The sequence below is a fragment of the Chelon labrosus genome, assembly GCF_963514085.1.
Source record: "Chelon labrosus genome assembly, chromosome: 5".
Taxonomy (NCBI): Eukaryota; Metazoa; Chordata; class Actinopteri; order Mugiliformes; family Mugilidae; genus Chelon; species Chelon labrosus.
Window position 1 is genome coordinate 20,907,766 of NC_140341.1, and position 21,683 is coordinate 20,929,448.

At 40.8% G+C, this 21,683-nt stretch overlaps 1 protein-coding gene across 1 annotated transcript in view; it reads left to right on the top strand.

Moving 5' to 3' along the window:
* The window catches only part of LOC311487990 (polyprenol dehydrogenase), a 33,400-nt gene extending 12,260 nt beyond the window's left edge, over window positions 1-21,140 (top strand). The window contains exons 3-7 of the mRNA XM_084544487.1: window positions 1,716-1,784; window positions 12,713-12,814; window positions 13,363-13,570; window positions 16,500-16,707; window positions 18,755-21,140. Of these exons, the coding sequence (XP_084400613.1) occupies window positions 1,716-1,784; window positions 12,713-12,814; window positions 13,363-13,570; window positions 16,500-16,707; window positions 18,755-18,934 (767 nt within the window). The 3' untranslated portion in view covers window positions 18,935-21,140. The remainder of the gene's footprint in view (window positions 1-1,715; window positions 1,785-12,712; window positions 12,815-13,362; window positions 13,571-16,499; window positions 16,708-18,754) is intronic.
* Window positions 21,141-21,683: the final 543 nt, after the last annotated feature.

The following is a 21,683-nucleotide window of genomic DNA, read 5'->3' on the forward strand; positions in this document are numbered from 1 at the left end:
AGAGGGAATGAGAATTCGCATGTCGGCTGTTGAGTTTGGATAAAGACTGGTGTGTGTGTGCGTGTGTTTATTCACGCGGTGCATATGTCAATATATGCAGCGGATCTGGACATTTGATGAGTTGCAACCAGCTAATGTTCAACTAATTTTCAACTAGCTTTGATGAGCAATATCTGACTGACTACTTGTGGCTCTAATTTGTAGTCAGAGAGAGTTCAAGTGTATCTGTGTCTTTGTACTGTCAGCTGTGTGTGTGCGCGCACTAGTTGAATAACTTTGTGCTTTGAGATGGTTCTTTTTTTCTCCTTTCTCTCTAACATAGAGGCAGGGTTCATTTGTATGCAGACATCTTCAGCACACAGAATCTCCATCCTGAGTCAAAGACGGCATTTTCACCGACGCATCTTAAGATATCATCTATGTACTCTTATCTAGCGTCGGAGGAACGCGGCAGCAGATTTTAAAAACAGTGCATATCCAGACAGCTGGTCTGAGTGAACAGTGGAAAACACGGTGACACTGATTGTGTCCCCCCCTTCCTGGATTAGAGGAAAGTAGACTGTATAATAAAAATGACTGTGTAATAAAATTGAGTTGCTCACAGTGTTTACTTGTTTATTAAAATGATTTTGTGCGTACAGAATGGATGATTGTGATAACACATTCCTCATAGTGATCTCACAAAACAATGCCAGACACTCGTGTTTTACCTCACAGTACTGCATCAAATCTACGCCGTATCTATGTGTACTTTTTGCCGCAGTCTTCACCGTAGTCTGACGTGCACCTCTCCAGAAATTGCACATCAGCTGTGATTGGTCAAAATGTCTGTCCTTGTCCATGTGTCTCTGTGTCCGGACGAGCACGCTGATTTCACGCTCCTCCTGCATCAGTGGGCTCCTGCACATCTCCTTCGACATATTCTCTGTTTTTCTGCACTGCAGCGATTTCAGGAAGTGTTGTTCAACATTTATTAGCCCCAACTCCAGCACGAACGCTCAGTTCTAGTTGCCACTGGTTCAAGTACACACACACAAACTCGCCGCTGTGACGGAGCGATGCTGAAACACCAGCGCACAAGTATAAATTCTTTCGCCAACATTTTTCGTGAGAATTTATACTTTGTCCAAGCTACAATGTAGACTGCGTGAATTTAATACGGAAGTATAAACCAAGCTTTGCTGTTAATCTACCAGCAGTCTTAAAGACACATGGAAATGTTGCTGTTTTTCTGATTTTGTTGAGAGAGCATTTTCCTAGTAGAAGATTTGTATTCCTGTGGTGATGTTGATCGGTCTCTGAGCGCAGTGTGACTCTCAGATCCTATTCCTATGGGCCAAAACAACCAAGACTATGTATTTTATGCAACTCATTTGTTTCTTACAACATAACACAACGGCTGTTTTGAATAAATCTCGTGCCGGGATTGCTTGAATAATAATAATGTAATTTACCATCACCTAATAAATGTTTTGGCTTACTCGTCACTGAAGCAGAGGAAGTATTTAGTCAGAATCTTTGTTACCATTCATAAATGTTCTTGAATAGCTAAGTGCTTGTGTCAAGATTTCTTTTCCTTTGGAGACCATTTTTTATAAATATATTGTAGTAGGATAAAAGAACAAAGGACTAACAAATAAAAAGGAAAATCTGCATTATTCAAAGAGCTCTTCAGACATTGTGTTCATCTCTATGTATGTCTCCTTCTCTTTGAGGTGGGAGGGATGAGCGAGAGGGTCTTGCAGCCGTCAGGAGGATCCGCGAAGAGTACAAAGAGGCCAAAGGTAACGTCGCAAACATATTAAACACATGCACACCCACACCGACACACGAGCGTACTTCCTTTAGCATGCCGGAGTTTGAAGATAAAGGGCAGAGCTGCAGCAGCCTGTCCCTCAGGCTTGTTTTTACATTGTTTACCAAGTGTATGCACATTATTGCACTGTATACACACACCAAGCTTCCACATTGGATATACAATATCAGGGATGTTGTGATGCGCTATGATAAGAGGGGAACACAGTGTAAAAGTCTGTGAGAAGAATAAAGATGGGCTAGATACTGTATAATATCCACCATACCAGTAGTGATGGCTGCTTTATCCTTTTGACCAGGGAAACTGTTTGGAAAGATAAATGTAAGTAGTCAAAGGCCAAACAACGTGCTGTATTTTTCAACCACTTACACTGCAAGAATGTTTTTTTCTGCCAGGAAACATTTGCCAAAGATATTTAATTTTCCTTCAAAACACTTTCAGATTGGAAAGCCTTAAATTCTCTGTGTTGTAGTACTCATGCACAAATTGGGCTGAGAGTGTTCATCACATCGTCAAGTTTAGTACAGAGTTGCTCATGGTGGAAAATACAGTGCATTTTAAGAGCCTTACCTCCACTGTGGTGAACCTTCCTAGAACCTGCCATAGAAGCCATCCCATTCCACTAGGCTTTCATTACTGGAAACCCATCCATTTCAGGTCCATAAAGCTTGTCCCGGGGCAGCTTCATGACATCCATCACAGTGGCTACAGCTTCAAAAATGTCCTCACATGTCATGGTGCCCCCCCTTAAGAGGGGATTTGTTGGAATGAAAATACTCCTGCTCCCGAGCTAATAGGCTAGCTGTCAGTTGTTTAACCGTCTCTGGGACTAAAGGTCTGCGTCACTACAATTGGTTTCCATCCATGTGTGAGATTGTTTAGGGGCTGTTTTAATCTACACCTGGGCTGATGAAGTGCAGAGGGCGAAACGGGCAGCAGAAACAAATCAGTCAGAATCATTCTAGATTTAATCCATAAACTTTCTTTCCTGTGCCAGTGTACAAAGTGTAGGACTGTTGTTTCTTTTTTTCGTGTCTTCAGTCATTACAATATTCCCTCATCACAACTGATTCCTTGCAAATCAAACAGCCACACCTTCTCTTGATGTCGGTAAGAAACCATGTAGGTTTTCTATCCGTGTGTGAAATTTTTGATGCTCCCTTTTTTTTTTCCCTTTTTCCTCTTCTGTTCAAACCCAGAACCATCGTGGTGCAAGGCGACGTTGTTAACAAATGCAACACTGTGTCGCTGTAGTAATAAATAAATAAATAAAATTTGAACAGGAAGGCGAGAGGTGTGGAGGGAAAAAAAAAGAATGGAAGCAGAGAGGAGGTGATAGAAATGAGAAGAGACAAATGCAATCAGAGATTTATCACTCCATCGACTAAAGCTTACAAGGTTGTCTGTAACTCCAGCGTTGAGAAATTGAATCGCCTGACCTTCACAACTCCATAAATTCCACCATGGTGTCATGACTAAGCAGCCTTTCTGTACCAAATGGCTTTTTTACCATCTTGCTTTTTACCTCAAAAGATTTGTATTTCTGCAAAAATCTGATTTTAGGTGTTGGCCGTTTGTTTCTTTTGATTTTCATTAATTATTATTGTGGTTAAGTTGTAGAATACTATCACTACATATTTTTGTTTCCTTTTTAAAGGATACTTTAAGGGATTTTCTATATTTTTGTTGTTGTCTGGTAATGTGGTGGATATACTAAAAACAAGTGTGACCTGATCCAACTATCAAGCATCCATCTACAGAGACACCCAGTAGTGCCACAGGGATGACTTTGTCAGAAACCACTTCCATCTTCAGAGTACTTAAATTAGACGCTCAGTGCAACATACACAGTTAAAGCTCAAAACCTCAAAAGCCATCTACTATTTTGTATCTGTATGTCTGAATGTAGCGGGAATTTGACTGACTGAGAAAAACGAGAGCTTGAAATGGCAGTCTCACAATAACTAGTGTTGGCTTTGTTTTTTTCCCACTGGGCCATCTACATTTAGCAATCTGGGCTTCGTGTTCTCTTACACTTGTAAACTTTTTGCGGAATCCATTGCGCAATCAAGATTTATTATGAAACTAGCTGGTCAAACTTACAAATGGTGGCCTTTACTGTGAATTGATGGCTTCTTCATTAACAGACAGTCAAGCATGCTGCATGCATGCAGCAGGTCGCAGGAAAAGTTTAGAAATAAAGCAGCGTGCTGGAAAGTATTGCCTTAATACAAAGTCATGAACGAAATATCCTGCTGTTTCTTCAAAGTGTACCGGACTCTAGATATATCCAAGAATTGTTACATTTATGAAAGGAGAGTTTTGGTGACTTGCATAGCAAAAATATATTTTTCATTGAAAGCCAGCAGTCTTCCTCATTACCAGCTGTTGCCATTAAAACTCCAACCACATATCAAGGCCTCGATTGCTTGACAACTGTTAGCGATGCTTAGTTAACAGCCCTAAACTAACAGCATGTAACTGTGTTACCTTAAAATGTTTGTTTATTCCTCTAGTTTCAGTCTAACACCCTCCTTCACCCTTTTAAAGTCTGAAGATCTGACCATGAATCACTGCAACTATTAGATATGGTTGCTTCAGAAAGTATTTACTGTGCAATTGCACATTTCATTGTGATGGATTTAATATTCATTCATTCATTCATCTTCTGTAACCGCTTATTCCTGTTAAGGGTCGCAGGGGATTTAATATTAAATTGATAAAATTGTCATTTCCCTATTAACCTACACTCAGTAAAAGACAAGATGAAAACATGTTCTTTTGAGGCATCACCACGATCACCCCATAACCGTGTTTTTTAATAACGTTATTATTTTTTTTGTTTAACAACCATGATGACAAAGGTTCCCTTTACTGAATAAACCAACAAACCAATCCGTGATAATTCCCCAAAGCTAACCAAGTTGTGTCTGAGACTAAATCCAGCCAAATCTTAACCATTTTATTGACGCGTGCGATTACATGTTTTTGAAGGAACAAATTATTTCGGCTGAGGCGTCAGATTGGAAAAACTCTCATTTGTTGTTAGGGAGGACAAGGGAAGAATACAGCTTTTCTCTGCTGAAACTAACATGAACTGTGAACTCAAAATCATCAGACAGTACAGTAGCAAACCTGCAGTACATACATAGGATAGTAGGATATTAAATGTAAATGGTAAGTCAAGCTGGGTTTTGTCTGCATGTCCTTTTACTAGAGAGCAGCAGAAGGCGGCGGGCTGGGTTCCTGCTCGTGTGTAAGTGGCTGTCAGGTACAGAGACAGCGGCCATGTAGCTGGTGTCATTGAAGTCGATTTCCCTGGACGGGGCCGTGGTGGAATTGATTACTTCTTTTGTAATTGGCAGCCACTGAGGCATAGGGGACAAGGGGGTGTCTGTAGCCAGATGCTTGTGCGCTGAATAAAAATGTGTTGATGTGTGCGCGTGTTTGAATGAGACTGTAATGGATTCTCATTAGTATGTGAGGCAGAAGCTTGAAACATCTCTGTCCAAATGCCCTTTGGCATCCTTCCAAGTTGGTGTACATTTTGTTATGAAAAATGAGAGACAGCTCATAATATACACGTGTGCTGCAGAGTTAATTTTTAAACTGGGGACTTGGGTGGACAATTGTAAAGGTTCCCCAGGGAATTTAAAGGTATCACCAGGGACAAAGACATATTGTCCACCTAAAGTGAGCACTTACATCAACCCCCTGGAAAACCCGTAACTAAGTGAATAGGTCTACACTGAAACCAGCATCAGTTATTGGTATAATTATCTTTTTTTGCTTTTTTTTGCAGTACACTGACTCACCAAGTAAAAAGCATTCTGTAATATTGCAAAACGTTTTCAAGGTTAACCGTTTTTTTTTTTTTTTTGCTGGCATGTGTATTCCTCACCCTTCTAAGAAATTCGGATTGTCTTGCATGTCCTGGGTGTTCTGGTGCTTTTGTTTGGTGGGTCTCTTGGCTTTTCTCGCGAGGAGCTGTAGTGGTCTGGGTGCCTTGCCTTGAGAACCACTACTTTATTGAGGTTTGTCATACTATGTCATCATACGTATGTATGTGTATACAGTTGTTGTTAACTAATTCTGGGTGCGTATGTGCATGGATTTTCTATGAAAGTGTGCGTTTGGTGCATTTGGTGTCATGTTGCAATATATTACCTAGTCTAAAAAAAGGTACTGTCCCTAGAAAACCCAAAGTACAACCCAGCGGAAATATGCTAATGACTTAAGACTGCAAGTAGGCGCTAGTCAATGAAGCTTAGAGCATTTTATTTTAAATTGTGAACATGCACACACACAAACACACACACACAGAACCAGGATATTTCTGTATTTTTGCCACAGGCAGTGCTGTCTGTCCACTAACTTTAGTCACGGTGGACTTGAAAGTAACACATTGTGCCTCCAACCATAGTCCTAGATTAACAGCGTGAATCAAGGCAACCTGTGTGTGTGTGTGTGTCTACTTAGCACACGTTAAATTTTCTCTCAGCTTAGGTAACCCAGCTGCTCCCCTCTCACCAAAAATGTTGTTATTTCACCCTAATTGGACTCCAAATGCAAGCTGAATTTAAGTGAACAAGACTGACCTTGTTAGAAAGTGTGTTTGTAACTCAGCAGTGTTTGTTTCATTATGACCATGATAGGTGTCATAAAGTTATGATTTCTACCTGGTTGTGTATTTGCACGTATTGCTGACAACTTATGAAGACAGCTCCTCAGTATACACAGATTTAAATTTATAACTGTCTTGACTTGGAAGAGTATCATCCCATTAACACCACAAGTTGGAGTTGACTCGGGCACCAGCCAGCCCCCTCTCTCCTACATCAGCTGAATAAAAACATCTGCGGAGGAGCTGAGACTGGCACACTGCCCAGACCTAATATTCTTGGATTTCCCTGTGTTGTTTATCAGACAGTGCAAAGAGAAACTATTAATATTTCCTCTTCTGGGTCTTGCTTGAGGTGGTTTCAGAGGGGGCAGTTCATTCATCCTTATGCATTTTTACTCTTTATTCAGGCACTATTTTTGAAAGACACTGTGGCATTCAAGGAAATCTATGACTCAACACTCACCTTACACTGCAGCATATTTAGAGCAAAAAACTATAATGAAACAAAGCCATTTACGCCAAGGTATTCGCTGTCACCTTTAAATGCAAGATTGCTGGCCTGTTGGCAAGCATTAAAGATAAATTGAATGTGTTTACCAGCGGTGCATTTTAATATCAGATTTAGGTGTAATCCAGCTTAATCATATCTACAATCGGGACACAAGACGGACGGTAAACCCAGGTGGAAAGGGGGGATTTATGGTACGAGAAGCAGGCAGCCCTCCCGACATTTTTTTCTCTTTTAAAATTACAAAGACAATCCAAATACAGAAAAATATACTACAGCACGAGGGCAAACATATACTCATATGATGTGACGTGTGAGTAATAGGACATAGGCATTAGCTGACTTACATATTAATTACCTGCTGTTCACAATATAGATGTGCTTATACATTCCAGGAAAGCTGTGTATGTTTCACAATGAATTTAGATATTCTGGCCTTACTGTCCTAATTAAATAAAGTCTTTTTGGGTCTGTAGTTCCATAGACACTCTAGTTGGGAAATATTTAATCTGAAAGCTGAGCAAACTCAAGAAGCCCAGTATAAACAACTACTAAAGGACCTTCAGGTCAGGACCAGCATTATTTATTTCAGTGGTAGTGACTTTGTTTGTGCATTGATGTGGCTGGAGGAATTTATAATCACATTTAATGTGCACAGCTAGGGAGGCAATTGTGAAACGTCAGCTTTTCCATCCACGTGGGACACAAAGAGCAAATGGTTGGGTTCAAAAGCAGAGCTTCAGCAGAGAAAACTGAATAGAAAAAGGGAAAGCGGTGGTTCACAAACTCTGGAGCAGGAGTTGCTGCTCCTCCGTAAAACAATCCTTTGACTTTTGCCCCCCTCAAGACTACTGAAGTCATAACCGTGACATGTACCTTTCAGGTGTCTTTGTTTTGGGAAATATACCAAAAAAGCACACTCTCGAAAGCATGTTGTTTTATGGGCCACGGTAAAGTGGTAAGGACAGGAAATCCAAAGTGTGTAACTGTGTGTTTATAAACACCGATCAGCCACAATGACCACTGACAGGAGAAGTAAATAACATTGACCATCTTGGACCTGGTATTTGTGTGGCTATTACTTAGACATGTACCATCCACTTAGACCAGACCAGGCACCCCCACCCCATAGCAATGACACTCCTTGATGGCAGCAGCCATCCTCAGCAGGATGCAGCCTGACACAGACACACACACAAAAACGACTGAGGAACAATTCATAAAAACATGAAAAACAGCACGAGGTGTTGACCTGGCCTCTTGATTCACTAGATCCCAAACTGATCAAGTATCTGTGGGATGATCCACAGAGGCCCCCTCCCCTCAACCCATAGGACCCAAAGGCCCCCACTATCAACATCCTGTTGCCAGACACTACAGGACACCCTCAGAAGGCCCATGTCCATTCTCTGATGAGTCACAACTGTTTTGGAGGCCATACACAATATTAGGAAGGTGGTCATAATGTTGTGATCAGTGTACATGTATTTTAAGTAATAAATTCAGTTTCACCTAAACTGAGTCATAAATGATGGCTCTGTTTCACTCAAATGCCCCAGTAAGCTATGACAGGTTGACGATGAATAAATATAATAATAAATAATTTATTATATTATTAGTCCTGTGCTTTTCCTACTGTGACAATGTCACATACCTTCAGTAAAAGAAAAAATGTTCATTGCATCATTTTCCGTCACTTTTTCATATCATCATCTCACCTTGAACAGTTAACATTGAGACAAGGGTTTAATACATTCTTTTGAAATCTGAAATCTGTAAAAAAAACAACAACTACGTATTAGACCTTTGAGAGTTTTTCCCTTTACTGCAGTCATCCTAGCTCCCACCATTTTCTTTTACAGAAGTGAGCTTCCCCTGAATCTCAGTGCATGAGCACATTGTTAGTCAATTCAGAAAACTGTTGGAAAGTCTGAGAACTGAATGACTGTAGAGCAGTTGTTCCAATCGTCTTTGGCCTTTGAAAAAACAGTGTCTAATTAGGGTTTCATAACAGGCTTTTGTAATATGAGTCGTTAGCAAATCATATTAAACCTTTGAAAGAAAAAAAATCAGACATGCATTTAGATTGATCTTCTTTCCTTGTACAGTGCACAGCAGCACTGTGGTTTTAGACCATTTAAATGGCAAAGTAAAAGACTACTGTGACAACAAGTGCAAATGTATCATCCCTGATTAAGTGAGAGTTTAGTGAGTTAATCCATGAGAAAATCGTTAAAATGAGGGATCTTAAAATCTTAAAAATAGGAGGTTAGGGTTAGATATAACTTTAAATTATAGCGTAATCGTGTTGTCTGCCATTAGTTTCAAGAAACAAGAACAGAATCACTGTGTTCAGCTATTGAGTCAAGGCTGCTGAGATTTATGGAGGTCCAGGCTCAAGGAGCGATGGCATTTCGCTCCCAGTGGGCTTGCTAGATATGACTGGCTTTTCTAAAAGGGCTCTGCATCAAGGGGGCCTATTCAAGAGGACGAGAGAGGACTGACATGGCACGGCACGTATACGTGCACACACATGGACTGGCTTTCAGGTTGATGCACACATGTGTACACACACAAACGCGCATGCACATTTCCTTGCTGGTACTTACACAATCCAAATCCGCCTATACACAAGCAGAGACAAATTTGCGCTTACGGTCATTCAGATGCACCCACTTAATCTCTCCGGTTCTGCCTTTCTCTTTTCTTTTCCTCTCCCTCTCTCTCTCACACACACACAGTCAACAAGAGGTGAGTGGCATGGCTTGGAGATAAGACCGCTATCAGACCTTCATCAGGGACAGCTGCACTCTCATGTGTCTGAGCAGCCTTTTTCGCTATCGCTTCCATCAGCTCACCTTCCCCTCTGCTCCCTCTCAGTCCTCGTCCCGTCTGTGTCCGTTATATTTGACCCTCTGCGGCCTTACTGGATTTAGAGGAGAGGAGCTATATGTTATTTTTCATGATGCTTGAAAGGCATGATCTTCTTGTTAAATAGCAGCATACTTGTGTCATAATCCAGAAAAGATTTGCCTTATTAAAACAGTAATTTGAAGGCCAGCAGGAACCACCGAAATTTACATATTCGGGCAGGATTCATGCTAAATTAGACACGCACTTTGAAGGGTTTGGTTTGGATTAAGGCCTTTAGTATGACAGTACTAATAAAAAAAAAAAAGCAAGGCCCAACCAAGTGAATAAACCTGAGGCTTCATGAAGCTTGAGGCATACTTGTCGGAATTTCACATTTTCATTGTGCTCCCAGGCTTGCTACAGTCTTAGATTGTGATATACAGAATGTCCCCCCTCTCGAATGCCAGCCTAGGGTATGGAAACAGAGATACAGAAAACAAAAAAGTTGCATCTGTGTGTAATTTAACGTGATGGCTTCCCCTTCAACTTCAACAACAGCCGTGACGCGCCAAGCCGATAGTCGGCCGTTCTCTGCTGGGCCATCGGTGAGCGTCTGTGGCCCTAGTTTTTCCAGCGTGTCTCTCACAGTTGGCACTTATCGGATGAGTTGAGAAGAAAAACCATTTTGTGTTTTACATCTTTATCCAGTTTGAACGTACAAATTCACCAATAATTCCACAACAACACGATCAGCTGGAAAAACTGTAGGCCCAGTGGTCAGCATGATTCAGGGGAGGCCAGCTCTCTGCAGAAGTATGGGTCAAGTATCCATTGGCAGTAATCTTTGTGGCGATTTCAAGTGCAGCACTGAAAAAGCATGTCTGTTGTTTTGAGGATTGCACGTGGCAGCAGTAATGCATCGACGGAGCATCAGTCAATATTATATGTTTTATGATGTTCTTATTGTTGAACTATGCTAAGGTTTTTGTCCAATAATGGGAGATTGTTGTGGTTTCAGTTCAATAATTATTATTTTTAATTAGACTGAAAGGTACAGACAGAAAATTGGTAGTAGAGGTACCATTTAAAGCATTTCTTGATGAGATCAGATAAGATTTACTGTTTAAAATGACAAGCGGCTGTGCTGTCCTGTCTGCTCTGGGAAGGTCATTCCACTAGTAAAAAAAAAAGAGAAATGAGCGTTCATGTTTATTTATTGCAGCAGCAAATGAAGCAGAACCACAGCGAATGAGGGAACGTCTAAAAACACTAATTTTGTGAGCAAGCTGATGAGCTTCACTGACATATTTTATGAAGAGAGTATCTGTTTAATTTAATGTTCTCATTCAAATGAGGAAACCTGTAAAGTGGTCTGAAATGTTCTGTTTCATTGAATGTGTGACCTTCTCTGTATGGTTTATGTCCAGAGTTTGACACTGGAAGGAAACCCGCATTGCATGTACATTCTTTCGGTGAAGTACAAGAGTAATTAAAGGAGACTTGGACATTGAATTTCTAATCCGGTAATTGGGTATTTGAGCTTTTTAATGAGAAAAAAAGTCATATCCGACTCCAGTTATTATTTATTTTTATATATCTTTGGCAATGCTGAGGGGATCTTTAAACTAAGTGCAGCTATGTATATCTCAGGGTCCAGCATCCTTAGCAGCTGATAAAATAAAGTTAGATGTAGGTTTTGTTAGTACTATTTTCAGACAGGAGAACTTTAACAGGACTAGCCAGTGTGTTTGTCAAATGCAGTTTTATGGCAGATTTAATTCTATAGCGTCCATAATTGACTAATTAAGGTTGCAAAACTATGATGCAGTTTGCTGATAATAATGCTACATTTATTTTGACTGTCCAGTAGCAATTTAAAAGAGAGGAGAGTACCTACAGTAGCCAGGTCAATTTAATATCTGTACATTAGAAGTTCTTTTCTTATCTTAGACGCCCGACTAAGAGGAAAATCTAATGCCATCTTAGGAAGAAGGGTGCTCTCTGAATTATGTTGGTAAATGTACCTTAATGTTTAAATCAACTGGAAGCAGTTCATTGGCTTAACAAAATAATGTAAAAATGTGCGCCCTGCGATAGACTGGCGACCTGTCCAGGGTGTACCCCGCCACTCGCCCTATGACAGCTGGGATAGGCTCCAGCCCCCTCGCGACCCTTTACAGGACAAGCGGTTACAAAAGATGAATGAATGAAAGAAAATGTGGTACTGCGCTTCTTATCGTTGTCGTGCTGGACATGAGTGTGAGGACAGACGCACCCTTGTAGCTGAATCGTGAATATTACATAGCTGTGCTGACTCTTAACTACTATTAACAATAAAGGTATAAATGCTAAAAAAAAAAAGGCAGTTATCGGATGCAGACATGTGTGAACAATTTGACCTCAGTTTGAAAAGAGAAGTCATCACAGAGCAGAACAACATCAAGCCTGGATGTAGACGACAGATAATACACATATATAAAAGTCTTTATAGTAAATGTCCTCACAAGATATGTGTATCGGTGTAGCTTTTTTACGTAAGTCAGTGTTCAACAACCCAGAGTAGCTTCTCTGCATTCATGCACACACCCACGTGTACACTAAAGCACACAGAGTCCCTGTCTCACTCTGACTCATACCAGCTCCTGCTCATTGATCTTTTAACCCTGTATTATCATACATTCAACCTCACGTAACCATGTATTAACCTTTGGTGAACTCGGGAAGACGAATTTAGTTTGATATAATGTACAACAGAACCATAGTGCTGCAAGTATTGTAGTGTAAGAACCCACCGAGCCTGCTGTAAGAGATGATTAATACACCCTTTGATGTCTTTCCTGCAAAACGGCTAGCAGGAGTAATCCGATGACGATGACTCTCTTGTGTGTGTCTCTGTGTGTTTCCAATTCAGTAGAGTTCAAGAAACTGGACCTAGCGTCTTTGCAGTCTGTGCGACAGTTTGCTCAGAGCTTCAAGGAGCGGGACCTGCCGCTAAATATCTTGGTTAATAATGGTGAGTAGTAGAAATGTTATCCTTAGGAAAGTGTCCTTGGGAGTTGTTCTTAGTTTATTCGTTGTATTTCACAGGAAATAGATGTAGCCTACGGAGGAGCTTTACATATTTACCTAGTCCATACGTCTGCAGATAATCTCAGACAACAGAAGGATGTCCAATAAAGAACACACACCATGAATTCTGTGTCGTACACTGCATTGCAGACCCCTCATCTTAGGAAAAGTGGCATCAGATTTGTTAGTTGCCCTGATCACATCTGGTTTTAACATGCATCCTGAGTGATCTGGTCCAAATGTGGTCTGAGTAATCTGATTCCAGCTGCCTCCTCAGTGCATCTTGGGTGTGTCATGCGCTTTAAAGACGGTAATTTGCAAAGGGATCTCTCAGGACAAAAGTTGATCTTCGATCTGAACACGTCTTACACTTTGAATATTATGTTGCTTTTTAATTTATGTTTACGTCTTTTGCATGTAGTAAGAATGGATATTTAAAATGTCTATATGTTTTGTTTTGTATCCATTAATTGTGCGTGTTTGTACTTCAAGCGGGCGTAATGCTCGTCCCTGAGGGCCGTACTGAGGATGGATTTGAGCATCACTTCGGTGTGAACTACCTGGGCCACTTCCTGTTGACCTGGCTACTCTTGGATACACTGAAGGATTCTGGGAAATCTGGTTACGTTTCCCGAGTGGTCAATGTCTCGTCCTCTGCCCACCGCGTTGGGGAGATCAAAATCAATGACCTAAATAGCTGGTAGGTACACACGTACTCACATATACATACGTTGTAAGTAGATGTTGTAGTTTTCCACACAAGATATATAAAATGCAAATAAACTCCTTGATGTATTTGATCATCAGACACTTTTTTTTTTTAAATCTTGCTTTTAACCTGTTTGCTGCAGTTTGCATAATCATATTAAATTATGTCTTACGTAGCTTGGCATTTACAGAATAGCTTTAAAGGAACACCTAGCCAGTCCTACCCTGTCCTGCTTCTTTCAGATGACAATTTGAAGCCCTGGCTTATCACACTCACCTGCTTTCTCATGCTGGCAACATCAACGAATGCCTAAATTTCTGTTGGCATTCGCAGGCAACTGTTCATTCCAGTTGGCTCGGTAATGACCCACCTAGCAACACTGCTGTCAAGAAGCATTAGCATCCTTAATATCTTCATTCTGCGTTCCTTTTTCAGTGCGATAGTGGTGGATTATGGTTGGTGTTCTTAAACATGCAAACTAATTTTAAGTATCTCAATTCAGTACAAAATTCTCACAGTCCAAAAGGCTGGCACGGCTGTAGTGACGCCCTCTAGGGTGTTTAGAGATGGAGAGATTAAACAAAACTCTTCTTGTAATTCTCCTGCTGTTCTTTTTGTCACAAAGGACAGACAAAAAACAGGTTGTTGCTATATTCAGCTGTAGCATAATATTCTGGTGTCATATACTGATACCATCTCATATCTGGGAACAGGAACGGTGAAAGTACTTAAGCTGCTTGTCTAAATATAGATCCGTTTATATTATGTTATTTGGCATTGTTAAACGATTTAAAGAGGAGACCTTGCATTGGTTCTGTATTCTTTATCTTTGTACCTCTAATCATCATTTATGTCTAGGTAGATTTTATCAACCTTTTAGGCTATGAAACTGCTGAAACTGAGCATTTTCAGTAATCTAAAAAGACAATTAATAACCTTTTGCAGAATTTCCTGAGTAGGGCTAATTTGGCTTACACTTCTATAAAGAAACTACAATATGTTGCTTCTGTTCAACTTCATGTTTCATCCTAAATCTCCTTTATTACTGTCTGATCTTCTCCTCCTGTCATAATGCAGGCCTAACTGTGCTGTCTAGATACACTACCTGGCCCAAAAAAAAATCGCCACCAAAAAGAAGGTCACACGCTCCAGTATTTCGTTGGACCGCCTTTAGCTTTGATTACAGCACGCATTCGCTGTGGCATTGCTTCGATAAGCTTCTGCAATGTCACAAGATTTATTTCTATCCAGTGTTGCAGTAATTTTTGTATTGATCTTGTATTGATGATGGGGGGGGTCTGACCACTGCGCAAAGCCTTCTCCATCACATCCCAAAGATTCTCAATGGGGTTCAGGTCTGGACTCTGTGGCGGCCAATCCATGCGTGAAAATGATGTCTCATGCTCCCTGAACCACTCTTTCACAATCTGAGCCCCATGAATCCTGTCATTGTCATCTTGGAATATGCCCGTGCCATCAGGGAAGAAAAAATCCATTGATGGAATAACCTGGTCATTCAGTATATTCAGGTAGTCAGCTGACCTCATTCTTTGGGCACATCATGTTGCTGAACATAGACCTGACCAACTGCAGCAACCCCAGATCATAGCACTGCCCCCACAGGCTTGTACAGTAGGCACTAGGCATGATGGGTGCATCACCTCATCTGCCTCTCTTCTTACCCTGATGCCCCCATCACTCTGGAACAGGGTAAATCTGGACACATCAAACCACATGACCTTCTTCCATTGCTCCAGAGTCCAATCTTTATGCTCCCTAGCAAATTGATCGGTTAACCTCACCAAACGTTTAAGTGATCGCCGATCACGTTCAATTGGGATTTTTTTCCGACAACATATCTTCCTTGAAGACAATGGTTCCCCACTATCCTTCCAGTTTTTAATAATGCGTTGGACAGTTCTTAACCCAGTTTTAGTAGTTTCTACAATCTCCTTAGATGTTTTCTCTGCTTGATGCATGCCAGTGATTTGACTCTTCTCAAAGAGACTAACATCTTTTCCACGACCACGGGATGTGTCTTTTGACATGGTTAAGAAATGAGAAGCTACTCATTTCATCAGTTGGGGTTAAATAACTTGTTGCCACCTGAAAGATAATCACCCATGCAGTAATTATCCAATAGGAGCCTCGTAACTATTTGCTTAGTTAAATTCAGGTGGCGACTTTTTTTTTGGCCAGGCAGTGTATTCATGGTGACTCACAGCCAAAAGCAGCTCATGTGACCAATTTTAGACTAGATTTCAAACTGCAATATAGGAAAGGAGATTAAGAATAGGGCATTATAGCATATTTAACAAGGATGAAGTATATAGAAGCATTGCATTGTTGTATTTTATTTGGATATTCAAAAAGAGCTGTATGTTTTATGTTTTACCCTTGTACTCATGTTCTTGTACACTTATTGTTAGCTAAAATATAATAATAAAATGTATCATCATTATCCTCAAGTCGATATTAAGTACTAGCATACTATTTTCATAGATGTGCATTAAGCATATTAATATGAGTCAACAAATATACAAATACTTTATATTTCAATCCACTAATAATAGGAAAATGAAAATGAAAAGAGAGATGTCAAATATGAAGATACTTTCCTAAACATTGGCACGTCAGCCGTCATATATCAGCCGTTGGACTACTGGCGCAGTTGGAGTCTAAGCTGCATGTTTCTTTGCCGGCACTGCTGCTCTGTTGTCTAATAATGTTTTGACAAGGTCTTGTCAAGCCTGTCCTTGTTCAGCAGGACATAGTACATAGTAAAGCTTTTGCAAAGGCAGATTTGAACAAACTGAACAAAACTGAGCTGTTTACTTGCTTTTAATCTGTCTAAGCAGATGCACATTTCTTTGTTTTTATGTCAAATACCGACAGTCTTTGCTGCTTTGTATCTCTCAAGCCAGAGTTATTCAGCCCATGCTGCTTACTGTCAGAGCAAGCTGGCCCAGCTGCTATTCAGTTCCCACCTCCACCAGGAGATGCAGCGTGGAGGCTTCCCTGTGAGTTCGTGTGCCGTGGATCCTGGCATGGTGGATACCGCTCTCTACTGTCACCTCTGGACGCCTCTCCGTCTGGCACAGTGTGTCATTGCTCGCCTGCTTTTCAGGGTAAAACGCTGCACTCACCGTGATCTGCTTTATGCACACTAAATCTGATTTAGGTCAACCTAGGACACGGCAAAGGAGATATGATGTAAACTGCTGTTATGCAGTCCACTTTTAATTACACCTGATAATTATTCTTCTACATTTTCCATCTATTTATATGATTTTGAACAATAATTTACATTTATGTCCATGACATTTTTCTGAGTGTAGTGTTGCTGTTCACTAAGTAGAAAAGGTCTTATTTGATGCACAGCACAAATCAAAAGAAATGTATTTATTCACTAATATGTTTACTGCTGAGTGTTTACAGCAGTTTGTCTATAATCCTTGATCTCCACTAAATTACTTTATTATCTGAGAAAGACAGCACACAATTTAACGTTTTTTAAACATATCTCTGTTGTCCTTGAGAGGTTCTTGTTAGCTAAATGGCTGGGATGTTAATGTTTAGATGGCAAAATGCTAGCGGTGTGTGTTCTCAACATCTGTAAATGTTTTTCCTTTATTAAGGAACAAGAGATGAGCGCAAATCTTTACATACTGCAATATATCAAGAATAGCCTTCTTTTCATAACTTTGCAGCAGGACCAACCTGATTCCTTCCGCTTGTCGTATTGATATTAATAAATGATGATGACTAGTATAATGTTTTTGTTTAACTGTATCAACTGTCTGTATGCTGTAGTCGGCATGGCTTGCCTTCTTGGAGAGAAACTGCCGGCACCACAGTGTTCTGTAGAGACAAACTGAGCTGCAGACACTGTTCAGGATTTTATTATAACATAAATCACACACCACACTCATGCATGTGCACACACACACAAGTGCCAGAAAAAACAAGCCAGGCTTTTATCTGTGTGTTACATTTAAAGCCCTCCCTGCGAAGCTTACTGCGCTGACCGCGAGCTGCTGTTAATGTTCCTGGGATTTAATGGAAGGAGACGTGTGTGCATGTTTGAGCCCCAAATTGAGATTGTCACAGGCAAGGTTCTGCCCTACATACCGCACGCAAATACATGAATCACACAAACTCGTGCATGTAATCGCCTAACACTCACAAATTCCTTTTTGTTTTAAGCTTGTAACATATAGGGCCATGTAAAGAAATCCCAACAGAATGTAAGGATAATCAAGGAAGTAAAAATAACATTTAACTAAGGCATAAATGATAATCAGCTAAAATCTAGACTAACATAAGAACACTATTACGCTTTGTATTAGTAGTGTTTCATTAGAATTTCTTACTATATGCAAACACACAAGTATGTAGAGCTGTCTAACATAAGAGTGTGCGTGCTCAGTATTCTGATGCTCCTGATGAAAGCCGTAACATTTTTTGGCAACACAAAGTAATCAATATTCAGAGAAGGTGTAAAAAATGTAGCATCCATACAACTAAGCAGTGAAGTCACATACAACAGAGTAACAGGTGAGCTTGAATGAACGGTCTGTCACCATGGAAACGAGTTGTTTTGTTTTTTCCCTTCACAAACAGCATCCAAGGAAGTGTTTTGTTTTGTGCACTAAAACCCCTCCATGTGTGAACAGACAGCAAAATGAATAATGAAGTTGTGTTTGCAGCTATCATAGCCTGAAATATTTAGCTCTCCAAGCACAATAACAATGCATTCGGGGGAACAATTAAAATTCAAGTTTGAAACTATTGCAGTGCTGCAGCACGCACACGCACGCACGCACGCACAAATGCACATGCGCGTACTGTTTCACACAAGTATGTGAGTGTACTGTTGATGCTGGCAGGATGTGATCCCCTCTACGCTCTGAAACCTGCTCCTGGTCTCAGAGTTGACTGAGAGCCTTGTTAAAATGCAACAACACTAATGCACACACACACAGGCACTCACCCTAAGCCTCCTTTTTGCTGATGCTAACACCCACTGACATGAGCTACGCATTCACGCACACACAATGCATGCACATATTCTTTTGTTTTAGTGACACAACAACTTATTGTAGATCTTGTCATCCTGCAGTCCTTCCAACTTGTTTTGCTTTTCTAATTAGTTTGTGTGTGCATTTCCCACAGACTCCTGCAGAGGGCGCTGCCACTGTGCTGTCAGCCGCTTTGTCACCAGCCTTGGAGGGGAACTGTGGAGGAGGCTACTGGGCCAATGGGCGCAGGGAGATGACAACACCGCCGACCTTTGACCCTCAGCTGCAACTGAGCCTGTGGGAAATCAGCCTCCAGTTCCTGGGCTTACAGTAGCACGGGGCGAAAGGATGACCAACAGGACTAAACTCATCTGAGAACACCAGATAAAGACCTTAAAGTCGGGCCCACCAGCCACCATCTCTCTTTTTTTTCTCAGTTGTTTTTTCTCTGCCCATACCTCACATCAAGGTAGCAATTTGTGTTGACAGTGTCACAATCCACTGCTGGACTGTGATTGGTTGTTTCGGGGGTGAAGACCTGCTTTATGTTCCAGGCCTGCCAATGAAGGGCTACAGGGGATGGAAGACTGCTTTTTTTGTTTTTCACTGTGAGCAAGCAAACACATATGCACACCTATAACCACACTCAAGGGTTGCACCAATGTTTTGCTGATATAAACACTAAACAGTTACTGACACGAGTCAGATACCAGTTAGTGGCATCCATCTTTGATATCAAGTCGATCATAACAAGTTTAAGATGTCCACTTAGTGAATCTAGGCCACAGTGGTGTGTTCAGAAAACTGCAGTGACTCATGTATCACTCTGCCTTAATGTCATTGGCCTGGCTTCCAAAAAAGGTATTTTAGTGTCCACAACGAATTGAATGCACAAACATTAAATGCATTTTGGGAATAGCTTAATTCAAAACCTGAATATATCAGCTGGAAATAGCATGTCGGTCAAACCCTAGCGCACACACACATACACATTCACACACTCTGACGGTTATCTCATCTAACCCGCCTGCCTGTGGCGGGAGAATGTGATGTCATCGGTTTTGCTTTCTCAGATTGTCTTGCCATCCCTCCTGTTTTACTGGGAGCACTTTGTCTTTTGGGTACTGGTTCTTTCACCGGTCACTGCTGAAGCTTTAGCCATTTTAGCTTGAGAAGATTCCAAGAGACCATCAGCAACTCTTTCTCTCTACCACTCTGCAACCCAACAAAAGATGTTCTTTGGACTGACAGGAACATTTGGGAATGCACTGAAAAAGGAGGAGATATATATATATAGAATATGGAATTAGGCCTAAGTTTGGAAGAATTAGGCCTCGACCAGCGGGTGATGAAACAGTCAGTTTAGTTATTGGGAATTCTCTGAACCAAGGGTTTTCCAGATGCTTCTGGTTGCTTCGGTCTGCTCAGACAAAAAAAAAGGAAAGGATGCAGAAACAACCTTCTCTTCGTTCTATCGACATTTTCCTTTTTTATCTGTGTTATTCGCTTTTACTGTCTGTGTGTGCTTTACGCACGCTAGTTAAGAATTATGTATAGACCCAATTCATGCTGATAGATAGCACAACAATGGCTAGTCCTGGAGGAACGGAGAGAGAGAGAGAGAGAGAGAGAGGAAAGGCACTTTTTTTTCTTATCATTCAAACTGTGATTGGTTCCTCATTGGTACTGCAGCTTCCTCATTTGGCGCTGTTCCCAGTGCATTGTGGGATTCAGATTTCCCAGCGGTGAGAATCAAAGTCCATCTGCCGTGCTGACAAACACACATTCACTCGGAACCATCGAAGGCACTACATCCAGGCACAGGCTTATTCAAACAAGCAAACAAACACGTCTGTCTCTTGCAGGAATGCACTCACACTTGCAAATACACACTCTGCCATAATGCCATTTCCACTGTGATTAACCCATTTTAGCTGTGAGGATGAAAAGTTTCATCTCTTGTTAACATGTTTTGGCTAAAATCCTTCACCACAAGTCATTGCTGCTTGTTTTTATGCTTTGAATGCTGCCACTGAGCATCCAGCATTTGTTATTATCTGCCGTATGTGAAGCAATAGTATCACTGAGGTAGCTAATTCAGCCAGTGGCACAGACTCAGAATGGGACCAGAGCCCAAGATTATGAAAGTGTACAAAGGAAACAAGCTATTTACCCATATATCAGGAATTCAGCAGTTCTCTGTCGACGTGTGGAAAATTGTTTAATGAGGATAACATCAGAGTGCATTGGTACAACACATACATTATAGGAAGGAATGTGTGTTGTACCTCTTTTCTGTCCTTCAGGCAAGTTATAGTCGTCATATTTTGTTTTAAATAATGACTTTTTTGCAAGCAATTTGAAAATTTCAGGAGCTGGTTCCTGTCGGGGACGCAGCTCACAAAAATCCATCTCTCAGAGGACCTGAAGGTTCTGTAAAGGATAATTGAATCTTAACTTCCCGACGAAACGAGGCTACGGTCTAAATGCATAGAAACCATCAACGTGTAAAGTCAGCTAAAGGAGATTGGAGGAGCTTGAGTCTGGCTTTTTTTTTTTTTTTTTTTTTTTAAATTCATTGTCATTCTGGTACACGTGATATGTTGACCAGTGATGAATCACCTCAACCCAAGCACCTGACGAATTATGGTCATGTGAATTTATGAGTTGGCAAAGATTGCCTGAATGCTCCATTGAACGATCAAACAGCACATAATGGATTGGATGGATTGGGTTGTCCGGGGTGGGTTGCGTCCTGCAAACGATATCAGTTGTTCTCAGGCAAATATTTAAGCTGCCTTTGAAATATAACACTATGATTATGGAGAATCCACGTTTAGATCAATGCTGCATTACATCATCTGACAGTATCACAAAGACTGACAACAAGACTGACAACACTGAATAGCAGACTGTGGCTGAGAGACATCCATATATGTTTGGTTTTCACGCATTTACTGTCTAGCACCAAGTTGTAGAGAAAGAATTGGATGTTGATGTGAATACATTTTCCAGGCCACAACTTGATAATTACATTAAGTCTGATATGACATGGGTGTACCGCAACTCGATCTCAGCCATCA